This window comes from Malurus melanocephalus, unplaced genomic scaffold, assembly GCF_030028575.1.
Source record: "Malurus melanocephalus ecotype Western Australia unplaced genomic scaffold, MMel_1.1 scaffold_61, whole genome shotgun sequence".
NCBI classification, from domain to species: Eukaryota; Metazoa; Chordata; class Aves; order Passeriformes; family Maluridae; genus Malurus; species Malurus melanocephalus.
Genome location: NW_026623293.1, coordinates 731,813 through 743,816, shown reverse-complemented (window position 1 = coordinate 743,816; position 12,004 = coordinate 731,813). Strand labels below are relative to the sequence as shown.

At 36.4% G+C, this 12,004-nt stretch overlaps 1 protein-coding gene across 1 annotated transcript in view; it reads left to right on the top strand.

Moving 5' to 3' along the window:
• The window catches only part of PCCA (propionyl-CoA carboxylase subunit alpha), a gene marked incomplete at its 5' end in the record, with an annotated part of 272,842 nt that overhangs the window by 73,345 nt on the left and 187,493 nt on the right, over positions 1 to 12,004 (top strand). Inside the window, 2 exons of the mRNA XM_057366229.1 lie at positions 2,914 to 3,045; positions 9,616 to 9,652. Of these exons, the coding sequence (XP_057222212.1) occupies positions 2,914 to 3,045; positions 9,616 to 9,652 (169 nt within the window). The remainder of the gene's footprint in view (positions 1 to 2,913; positions 3,046 to 9,615; positions 9,653 to 12,004) is intronic.

Below are 12,004 nucleotides of genomic sequence, written 5' to 3'. Positions count from 1 at the left end.
GCAAGAATAAATTGCTCACAGTTCTTATGGCATGACAATTAGACCTATTGCTACTGCTTTCAAAAATAGTRGGGAGTTGGGGAAAACTCAATATCTTCTACTTAAGACAACTAAAAATTAACTTTTTTTGGCATGGAATATATTATGAAATTGTTCTTTTATAAAATATCTGTACCTTTTGTTATGCAAGRTAGTTATACACAGATGCCATAGGTATGTTTCTAAAGAAAATGCTGGTGCATGTTTATGGTGAAATTTGATGTTTTTTCTGCAGCCAGATAATTACTCTTCAAGGCTGAAATACGCTGCTGAATGTGTGGAGGAGTAAGAAGTTTTGGAAGAACTTGTTTGATATGCAGTGTGTAAGCTTGTGTATGTACACCAGAGATTTTAACCACACTGACAAGCCTGTGTGGGGATATGTGTGTATATATATATATATATATATATATATATATAACCAGTGCCTGTGTCATCAGACACTGCAAGTTTTTCTGTTACAGTTTCACCACTTCTCTGTCTTCGATAAACTAGAGATGCTAAAGTTTGAGTGCTGGTAAATCTTAGTGGGAGCTGAAAATGTTGCCACCACATTCTTTCTCATGGTCTGTTTTTGATATTTTCTGTATTGGGTGATAGATTTTTGAACAGGTTGTTKAGTACATTGTCTGAGTGTTGGCAGTGAAGAAGCTGGGTCACTTTTCTGGTGATGAGCTGAGAAACTTTGGCAGAGGGCTTGAACAAGTATCTCCGAGTGATGGGATATTAAATTACCTTTGCAAGACTTGGTTTAGTTATGAGTTGTGTCAGAGAATGCATCCATTTCCTGTATGAGACATGGTTAGACACACTGCCTTGAAACCAGCAGAACCTCCTAGATTTGTTAACTTTTGACTTATGGATGTTGCAGCATGCAGTGTCACATGGTTTTGTGGCAAAAACTGTGCAAACAAGTATTTTCAGGTTAGGAGGGATACAAGAGGGACGCCGTAGTCTCCAATTGTCAAGTATGTAAGCAGACCTTTTCCACAAGGTTTTTTGAGATTGGAATACAATCTGATGACAGCAGAGAGCTCTGTCCTACCTCCAGGTGTATGCAGGTACCCATCTTTGCCTCTTGTTGAGAGAGAAAAACATAATCTGTTTTTTCTGAAACAGTCAGCTCCAGACTTTGTGTCACTGGGATTTTATGCATCAACTCTTTACCTTGTTTTCCTTCTCCTTTAGAAAATGAATTTATTATAGTGCCAAAAGATCTGAACACTTAAATAATTATAGATCTGCACTGTTGTTTTGGTCCTCCTATCTCTTCCTTCTTCCTATTGCAGTCTTCCCAACTTTCTAAGAAAGCTATTAATCAAGTTTTTAATTCCTGAGTTACTGAGCTAAGAACCCCAATGCTGTAGAGAAGTGAGCAGAGATAAACCCCCAGATGGTTCATTGAGTCAAAGCTATCAATCCTTTGATGGAGCAGAGCTAATACTCTGCATTTGGTTTGGATGTCCTTGCACTGAGCTTTCTTGTGTGACTGTAATGCTTACCTGATCCTTTTTTTTCATGATCTCTAGCACCCTGTTAGCTAGGATGGTAGGAAATCATCTATACAGAGCTTCTGCTGTTATACTCTTCCTGCTAGCAAGCTGCTGACAGTGCAAACAGTGACTCCCAAGCATGTTGAGATCTCTCAGCTCTTAAAAGATCACAAATAGGAGGATGCTTCCCAACTTAAACATACTTTTCCTATGTTCTGGAATTGGATCATGTACTACCATCAAATAAATACACAAAGCTTCAGCAAATGACGTTTTTATTGTTAGTCACTGTARCTATATGGTATGTGCAGCATGTGTATGTGTCGGACAAAATATAAAGGCATAAATTGTGATATAAGAAACTGCCATTTGCCATTTTGTTAGTATGGGTATTATGTAAGATGCCCATTGGCTAGAAAAAAGTTGGTTTAGGCATTTTACAGGTGTCTTAGCATAAGAAGAAAATAAATGTAACTGGGAAAAATTGTGCAAGGCTTGATTTTTTTTTTTAACGTACTTTTAAAAAGATATTTTTCTATCCTTACCCTTCTTCCATCCTCTCTTTTCCCCTCCAGTACAAAAGATGTAAAGCTGGCTGARACACATATGTACTTGCTGTTGCATCAGTAACTTTCAGGGAATATTAYGGATAGAATTGCCTTTAACTTCATGTTGTAGTGACCTGAAGAGATTTGAAAAAATGCCTCTACCTGAAACACCTTGCTGAAGTCTGTTGTTGGCAAAGAGAAGCATGCAATTCAGTGTTTTACCTACATATTAATGTTGAAGTATTAAAATATTTTACGTCAACCTCTTTCCACAGTGTTATTGGCAAAGAGTTGCCTGAAAGAATCAGGAAATGGTATTTCATGTACTGCTTTATTTTCAAGGTCTTAAATATGTTGAACAAAAGACTGCCTTTTCATAGTGATGTTTCATTGAGGTTTGATTTTAGGAATGTATACTRAATAGAATTTTTAACTGTGTTATCATTTGGCAAGCACATCTTTGTAAATTACTTTTGGTTATTTCAATGGTGAGTTAATAACCSTCTTATTTCTGAAGGGATATTTCTAACTCTCAGGCTGGAGTACTTCCACTTGCAGCTATTTTTTTCTGGCCTGGCTTTTGATTTATACAAATGCTAATTATAGGGCTTTGAATCTGTGTGTATACATAGTTTCACAAGGTCATACACATTGTTAATGAACTGTCTGAAATGCATTTATATTGCTATGTTATTACGTAAACAGATCACTGTCMTAAGTCTTGTTGCATTAGTCAGCTCAAAAAGAGAAAAAAGTTAATAGTAATATCTGTGTATAAAACAGCTGATTTTTATTTTTTGCCTCTAAAAGTTTTATCTGCATTGTCTTTGCAGGCATCAGAAGGGGTCACCTTCATTGGACCTGACACACATGCTATTCAAGCTATGGGAGACAAGATTGAAAGCAAATTGTTAGCCAAGAATGCAAAGGTCAACACGATCCCTGGCTTTGATGSAGTAGTCAAGGTGAGAAATCATTTAATTACTGTCTGCCCACTGTAGGAACAGTGTCTAAATCAAAGTACACCTATTGAAGGTCTGATGCAGAATCTAATTATAATTTCAACTTCTTTTTCAGTAAGATGTAATTAAAATGGAGTACAGATTTTTGCTAGCAAGAGAGCTTTGGAGAAGAGGAGAAAGTCCTCGATCATAAATGATGTATTTGGAGTTCTTCAATGGAGTCTTGAAACATACTTCACTTTAAATTTAACATGAAGGCAGGTAGATGTATTAAATGTTAGGTGTAGATCCAACTATTTGCACATCTTTAAATTTCTCAGGTCTTTTGGCCAAGATCTTGGCAGTTCTGAGTTAAGTAAAGTTTGTTAAACTGTGTGAAGTTTCCTTTTTATGGTCTGTGCTTCCACGTGTTGCAGAGCTCAGGGTGAGGATGGGGAGAAGTTGRTGGCTCTTTATCAGAATCTACAGTTAATGCTGTTGGTGTGTTTTAGATGGAATGACTTCCAGCATTTTTCTAAAAAAAATTGTTGTTTCTTTATAGTTTGTAAGGTTAAATAAAGTRTATCTTTGTTTTTGTTTATTTTCTGCTGCAGCAATTAAGTGTGAGCTCTTACAAGCCTTCCCATGTGTCTTAATATACTGCCTATGTTATGTAGTTAAATATGCTTTTCTCTTTTGAAACCTTCATTATATACACCTAAGGCTTGGTGTATTATAAAATGTTCGCCTCTTGGGCTGAATTTTTTTATGCTTGAGATATCAAATCAGATTTTTTTCAAATAAAGTTTGAGTAAAACTTACATGAAAAGCCATGTAGTTACTGAGTTGGAATTTAAGCTCTGTTAAGAGGCAAAGACCCCCACAAAATCCAACTAAGAGAAATGTAAATAGAGTGCAAAGGGACTAGGCCTCCACAAAATTATCTGGTCCAATGAGGGTGCCTGGAGAACTTGTCTAATGAGAGAGAATGAGAAAATCACCTAATAGCTGAGGTCAAAATGCTCAAGAGAATTTTTCAGTACTTGTGATGGAAATGTGTKATGTATGTAATGACTGGTAGCAGGATAATGCTGCAACAGGAAAAAGTGCAAAGACTTCTTTTCTTTTTGGGAGGTCTCCATGTGACTCTTGTGCTGGCACTCATGGCCATGCTGAAGTTTGGCAGTGGCAAATTGGCAAATTTCAGATTTTTGTTGCTTGTTTTAGCAGTCCCTTGTGTTTGTAGTCCTCTAGCAGTTGTATGGTTTAACAGCAGCTGTTGTGCATAACATTCTCTGTTCTGATATCCTGTGTATTCTTCTAGAAATCCCAAAAATAACTTATAGAAAAGCATCTGACTAGGAGATAACTTTGAATTATTCATKTAAACACCACAAAACATCCTCTAATGCAGAATTATATAGTCAGAATGCTGGTTTTGTCATTGTATCAAGTTAAAACTTAGGTAAGGGTTGGCTATTCTGCTAATAAAGAGACAAACCTGACGAAGTAGGATTATGGTTAATCAACAGGTAGACCTATAACCAGTGCAACAGAGCTGCTTGCTTGTATGTATTTGTTTTGTAGACCTTCAATTGCCTAGTTTTTGRCTTTTATCTGAAATTCCTGACATAAAAAGGAAACTAAAGTGAATCAGTTGGCAWTTGGCTACGTGCAACAATGCTCTTAGAAGAACCAGATGAACTGGAATGCAGGAGTGACTTGACAACTCCAGTCCTCTGCTATTGAAGGGARCTATGTGGTCGTTGCTTAATCCCAAAGTGTCCAATATCATATCAATTTCACATACTTCAGCCGCACACCAGTTCTGATTATCTGAACAATGTTGATGAAAAAGAGTACATAATTGAAAAAACCCAAACCTGCAGTGTACCCACCAAATMAGAAAAAGGACATTACCAGCATTGCCATCAAAAAGCAGAGTTGCAGATTTTAGGCTAACCAGTGCTTTGATTACCAGTTATAGGAAATAAATCTTCTGATAATTGGTAGTGTCATACTTGCTATGGATCTAAATATGTGCCTATATTTGTCCTCTGATTTCCTTCCTGTGACAATGTCTTTTGGTCAAATGAATACCCAAGTAATTAGGTCATACAGGATGACTGATCTTTGGTTAGAGCTTGATATACTATTTTGCAAATACAATTTGCCCTTCCTTATCTGAATGATACCAGCTCCAGTCAGAACAGCAATACACAAGGAACTGGAGACTGTTTAGGATTTCTGCCATTCTGTGGGAGACCTATTTTAATCACAGTTATGAAGCTTTCAGAATCTTTGAGGGCTCTTTTTCTTGAGAAATAAATATTTTAAAGGAAACTTAACTTCCTTCTTAGGAAGGAGTTAAGTATCTTCTTGATGCTTGAGTTGATTAGAGGTGGCTTCAGCTTTACAGGGGTGTCTGGTAAAACTGGGAGAAAACTTCATTCATGCCTCTGACAATTCCAGGAGTTAAGACAGATCTGTTGCATGTGTTTGTGGATAAATAGTTCAAGCAAACACAGAGTAACACCTTCTAGTGTTCCATTATTCAACTCAGGACTGCAATGAAAATTTTTGTTACTAGAAGTGTTGTCTTTATCTTTGTTAAATAGTGCTGCAGATACTTAGGTCCTTCATGAATAAAGGATATTTTCCCTCTCTTTTTTATGAGAGGAAAAATATCYCTTTTTTTTTAGCTCATTTATGTTGCTTAGCACTTACACATAGGAGACACTGTAGTTGCTAAGGTTTTGTAATATCTTGGAGAAGTTGCATGCAGAAAAATCCCCAGTGGGCAGAAATTAAATTAGAAATTTAAAAGAAGGAAGCCCTTCAGCAGTATACTTAGAGCTGGAAGGACTGAAGAGGAGGATGCTTGGCATAACAGACASAACTAACTATTCTTGTATTGGCAAATGCTCCAGCAAATATAAAGCTGAGAATGGAAAGATGTGAAATGAGAGTAGAGAGGGCAGTTTGACAAAGAGTGATTTTGTTCTCATCCCTGATTCAGTTTCTCAGTTGGCCAGGGCAAGGGTTATCCAGTCTGCAAATGTAAGGAACCGGAGTCTTGTGCTGTCAACTAGAGAGGCAACAAAAGCATTCAAAGGTAATTAATTTCAAAACGTGTAACTACAATTAATTTTTTGAAACCCGAGTGGGAGAGGTAGTGGCAAACGGTTTTAATCAAAAGAATTAGATTAATCCATGTGAGCAATGGCTATATACTAAAGTTAGGGCTGAAATGATGTATTGACTGTAAACAACTAAAGGGGAGTAAGAGACAAGAAAAAAGTGAAGGCTGAGTAATGAACATAAGGACATGCTGTGGTGAAAAACTGTAAAGGAGTGGCAAGGGAAGAATGGTTTTTGTATTGTTTCACCACATACAGCCAGTTTGGTTTTATGGCTGGTAGAACACAGCTGGATGTAGACCCAGAAGAATGTCTCTGTGTCTACTTAGTTTCACTGATGACAATGAACACATTGCAGGTCTTCAGCAAGGCTTTGAATTTGCTGTAGATAAGTTTTGGGTACCTGTTTTAGCTGAATTCTTGCATTGGGGTATTGACATTAGGATTGAATGATGATTATTGCTGGAGAGTTTGTTAGAGACTGGATACGTACTGAAGGTTCTCTAAGGGTAACACCCTCAGCCACGAAAAATGTTATGTTAGTTCTTCATAATTAATACAATGCTTCACAGTTCTAGGGGTCTCTTAAGCAGATTTATTCTGGCATTCCCCTGCATCAGGATAGTTTTGCTTTTCTGTCTCCACCTGCTGGTACCTGGCTGAGAGGCATGTGCAGGAAATTAGGAGGTAAAGAATTCTAATGCTAAAKGGGTATTTTATGTCTCTTTAACTTAATGGAATCACCTATTTGTGAAAACACTATGACATAATTTTATAACTCTTAGGATTTTTATTAACTTCTACCATTACTTGAACATTTTTATTTGTACAATAAAAGGTGGTGCTAAAATTATGTAATTCTTTACAGTCTCCAGTTTATTTTGGGGAAATGGTAGTGTAGCTAATGTGTTTTTGGAGGAAACAGCAGTAAATCATTGAGGACTTTTGCTTTTAAATAATAATTTAAAATGTTTTTAGTACCAGTGTGGTTTTGTATATTTTACACATATGGACGTGTGTTAGGCTGTATCATAGCATTCATTTTTTTGCTCCTCTTGTGCAAATACTGTGTATCTGTCATAACTTCTGTGTTCCAGAAATCTAAAATAACTGTCCTTACTTTCACTRATTACTCAAAATGCTTTTGTATTTATGTAATCAGCAAGTGCAATTCATGATACTTTAAACATACGTTCAACATTCTTTGTTATGGAAAAAGATCAAAAGACTTACTAGAGATTTCAATAAATCAATTAATTTTTTTTAAATTAGTTTTTCCTCTTTAAAACACAGCATTTTTTTTCTGGTTCAGAAATGCTCTTTGAGAGCAAAAATTTGAGTATGTATTGGTTTTAATTTTTTTTCTTGTACCTTAGAGTTTGGRTCTTAATATATTAGAATTGTAAAAGAAACAGATGTTGAAGCAGTGTAAATTAATAGCTGTGCTGGGCAGATGACTTCAGTCTTTTTAAGCAGAACTGAGACAATTAGTGCTGCTGATATGAATTTGCTTGTTACTTAAAGTTGTTGTATGCATGTGTAAAAATACAGTGGCAGTGAAAAGKTCCCCTATAATGATTTGCAGCTTGTCTTCCTGTGGACTGCAGTGTATCAGTTAGCCACTTGTTTGCAGGTAACTAAGTGAAAAAAGATTACCCTGTTTACTTCCCCCCCTTAATTCTATTTTGCAAATATATGGGTGAATTTGCAAGAGAAAAGAAATGTAAAAGTTTCCTTCTTGACTATAATCGTGGCTCTTCATCAGTCATCACTCTTCCTGCATTTTGTTCAAGAGGCTCTAATTGTCTGCATTTGGCAGGTTTAACACTTCCTGACAGAGAGGCTATTAAGGGGAAGTATTCTCGCATAACTGTCACAGGCAGGAACAAAGAACCTTCAAACTCAATGTGTGGAAACCACTAACATTCTTAAATGACCCTTTTCATGCATTTTATCCCTTTAAGCTAAAATTTGGAGGCTGCAGGGTCATGGAAGGCATCAAGGTGTAATAAAACAGTAAACTCTTGAGGTTTTTTTTTKKGGGGGGGGTGTGAGGGGCAAGGTTTTTTTGCTAGATTTATCTCTTTGAGTTAAAAACAATTGTTATTTGGAAAAATCTCATTAACAGATGTGACTGGAGTAAAAAGACTTAAAACTGATGTTGCTTTCAGGACTGCTTTGAACTTAACAAGCACCGATTTGTGGAGCAGACTAGCTAATGAAAGGAAATTAAATTTTCTGACAACTTCCCCTGCCAGCCCCCTTATTCTTCATGGGGTTGTTACTAGGTACTGAAGACTTTTAAAGAGGATTTTGTTTTATTATCGGACATAAATGAACCAGGTATGAACATTTCTTATGTATTTTTTTTAAAGTTCTGACCTGGGTGCTTTTAAAATGGATTGCCTTGAAAGCTTTAAAAATATCAGGTTTCAGTTTAATGTTCATAAGTCAGCCCCCATAGTTTCAGACACACTTAGCAGCTGGTGGTTTCCAGACATTACTGCCTTCTATACAAATTTTTTAATGTATGTCATGGGATAGTATAAATATTAGCAAATTTGGATGGAATTTTCAAGTTTAACCTGTACCACTGTAATTTAACCCTTTTTCTTTCTAATTCTGTATAATGGAGATATACTGTTATCAGTAGAAGTTGAGGAGCGAATTGGTTATTGAAAAGTAAGCAATTAAAGTATTTGGGTTTTTATTCTCTGAATTTCCCAGTACTGTTTTCTGTACACGGCTACAGTAGTATGAAACAGCTGAAGCAATAGGTGGCATCAATAGAAGGATTTTTTAAATTGTCATAATGCTAGTAATGTGCCAACTCTTAAATAAGAACAATTAAATGAATCTTCTCCTTTCAGATACAATTTAAAATGATGCATTTAAGGTTTTTTTCGTCTTCAGAAAGCAAAACTTTCAAAACTGAAATGCTTGTGTTCTTTCTTGAGTAAACAAACCCCATTTGTCTTTAAAGAAGTTCTACAAGATGTTTTTTTCCTGAACTTGGATTACTCCCAGACAATAGAGATTCAACTCCCCCTACTGACAGCAACCAGGAAGCACACAAGGAATACCTGTGAGGACAGAAACAAGCTGGTAGTGGACAAACTTTAACGATCTGATTTATGGTCCATTATTGATTGTAAACTTCTAAATTCTAGCATTAAATTCCTACAACTGCAGAAAATAATTTTGCRATCCTGGTTGTGTTTCCTGTCAGCTGATTCCTCGTTCTTTGAGTTTCTCAGTGCACTAATGATGAGGTAGAATTTACATTCCACTTATGGTATTAATTTTACATTCCTCTGGCTGAAAAGGGTCAGAAGGTTGTAAAATCAAACATTAAATGAATCGGAGGAGACAGTAGTGCAATATATGACTGCCCTCAGGACATAGTGCAATGGCTGATGGGATTAACGTTGGGTCTCATTTCCTGCTTTTACAGGATGCAGATGAAGCTGTCAGAATTGCAAGGGAAATTGGTAAGTTCTTAAATTAGCTATGGTGGGATTTGTGTGCCTCTCAGCAGACATGGTTGACTAAATTGAATGTGTAATAAGTAATCCCTATAGAACAAATAATGTTTTAATAGTTTTAAAGTTCCCTGTTGCCTATAGGGCTGGAAGAGTCTAGGCATTAATGCTGTGTCTCTTAAATCATCACATTTRAGCTTTTCAAACTGGACTTTTCAGAACAAGTGCAGCCATGATTTTTGGAATTAACGTAATACGCAGTAATGTGTACCAAACTAAAGGAGTTATTTAAAAGTGTATCTACAACTGGACATGATAGTCAGAAGTTAGGCATGGTACATTTCTCCTCACATGGAGACTGACCTGTGAACTTATGATCTTCATTCTTCATCACTGTGGACAGCTAGCTTGAGTATGTTCCAGAGTACCCGCCTTCTGAGCTTCCTGGAATAAAGTCACTATTGAGCTKCTGAATATCTTATAGAATGGTGAAAAGAGCAACCAGTAAATGAGTCTGGGACTCATATTGATGAAGGTTAAGTGTAATATGTGTTTAATGAGTTTTGGCTTTTATTTACTAAAGCTTAATAGTAGTGAAAATACTAAACCATATGCTTGAAATTACACATGTTTTTAAATGCCTTCTAGAAGAAGAATCCCATGCAATGAGATATCTGGCTTTTCTTGGGATTTTTCTTAAATGTTCACTTTGAGACTGTACCCATGAGAAGCTATTTAGGTTTACYGTAGGTAGATAAGCAGCTTTCCACCGGTGTGAAAAGGTATTGCTGTGTCTTATGTACCAATTAGAAAGTGGGACTTGCCCTGCTACAGAGAACTTCTATGCAGTGTAAGATCTTCCTGCTTTGAGTTTAAGTTGGGGCTTTTACCCTGTGCTGGTTAGCTCCCCTGAAACCCTCCTAGCCTTGTCTGACTTTTCAGTCGATGCAATTGAAGTCAGCATTTCTGTAGGTCAGACTTTATGTCCTTGTGAAATCCAGTGATAACTGATCACTGTCATGGAAGCATTAACAAAAGAAAGAGRTTATTAACCCAACTGGAACATTTAGAAGAGAATGGTAAATAAAACTGGATTTTGTCCTGAATAAAGACATAGTATTGTAACTTTATTTCAGTTCAGTTTCTCTTCAATMGTCTTTCTTGCTCTTGTGCTTTAAAGATTTCCTGCAAGTATTTTTAAAACAGTTTTGATGAATGTAAGTCAGAAGGCATGCAGTGGCTTTCTAGACACCCTTTAAAATGCATTCTTTTTTAATTTTCTTCTAAGTTCTTCTGGTGTTCTGTTGACTGGTTCCTGTCGTTGATATCAGTAGCACTTTGGAGGTCATTATATSAAGGCAGTCTTAAATCTGTGATAATGAAGTCAATTACAGACAGCTGGGTGGTGCTTTAGATGGAGAATTCTTAAACTGTTTTGATACAAGAAGGGTTTGTACTATGATGCCATGTCCKGAAAGAAAAATGTCCCTTCTAGCTTTTTCTCCACCCGTGTTTTGATGAGTTGATCAGTTTGGTTAAGCTTCTAATTATGACCACTGATCAGAATAAAACACAGTGATTTTAATTTCAAAGGATCTACAATACAATGAAATGATAATCCCTTGTATATATAAATAATGTATTTGTCCTTGTGTATGAAGTACTTGATATGCAATGGAATAGTTTCAGATTGTTTTTAATGTCACTAATTCAGTTTGTTTTCTAAGAAAGCTTGAGTAATTACTAAAAAAAAAAAAAAACAAACAACTTTGGGTCAACACTTACACAGTGTTTTTACTGGTTTAATGCTCTCTTGCTGCCTGTGTTTTTTTCCTGCTTCTCCTTGCTGTGCTCTGGCCAAAGATCCAGTGGTAGTGGAGCATGGCACCTCRGGGTTAAGAAGACAGCATTTGCCTGTTTCAGTGACTCTTACCTATGCATACACATTTTCTGGGTGTGGGAGTGAAACCTTCTTTTTGACTCTGATTTGAGATGTTTTCCTAAGTTRTCAAGAGAGAATGTGACAGAGATACTAGGCTAAATCAGAAATTGGAAGAAGTTCAGTCACAAATTGCTATGTAGGCTCCTTTTTACAGTCTCTCTTTTCTATTTGTTGATGTGGGCTGTTCTGCTCTTGTGAGCCTTTCTGTAGTGCTTAATTACACTGGCTCATTTCCCATGCTGCTTTTGGGCCTGTTTGTAAAGCTGTACATCAAGAACTGTTGGCTTCTTGATTCTGAAGCATTGATGAAGCATCTAGCAACTCTAGAAAGGTTGGCTCCTCTATTTGAAAGGATTGAACAGCTATGAAGTGCAGTTAGTTAAAATGAAATGAATGTATGTATAAAACTGAAGAGCTGA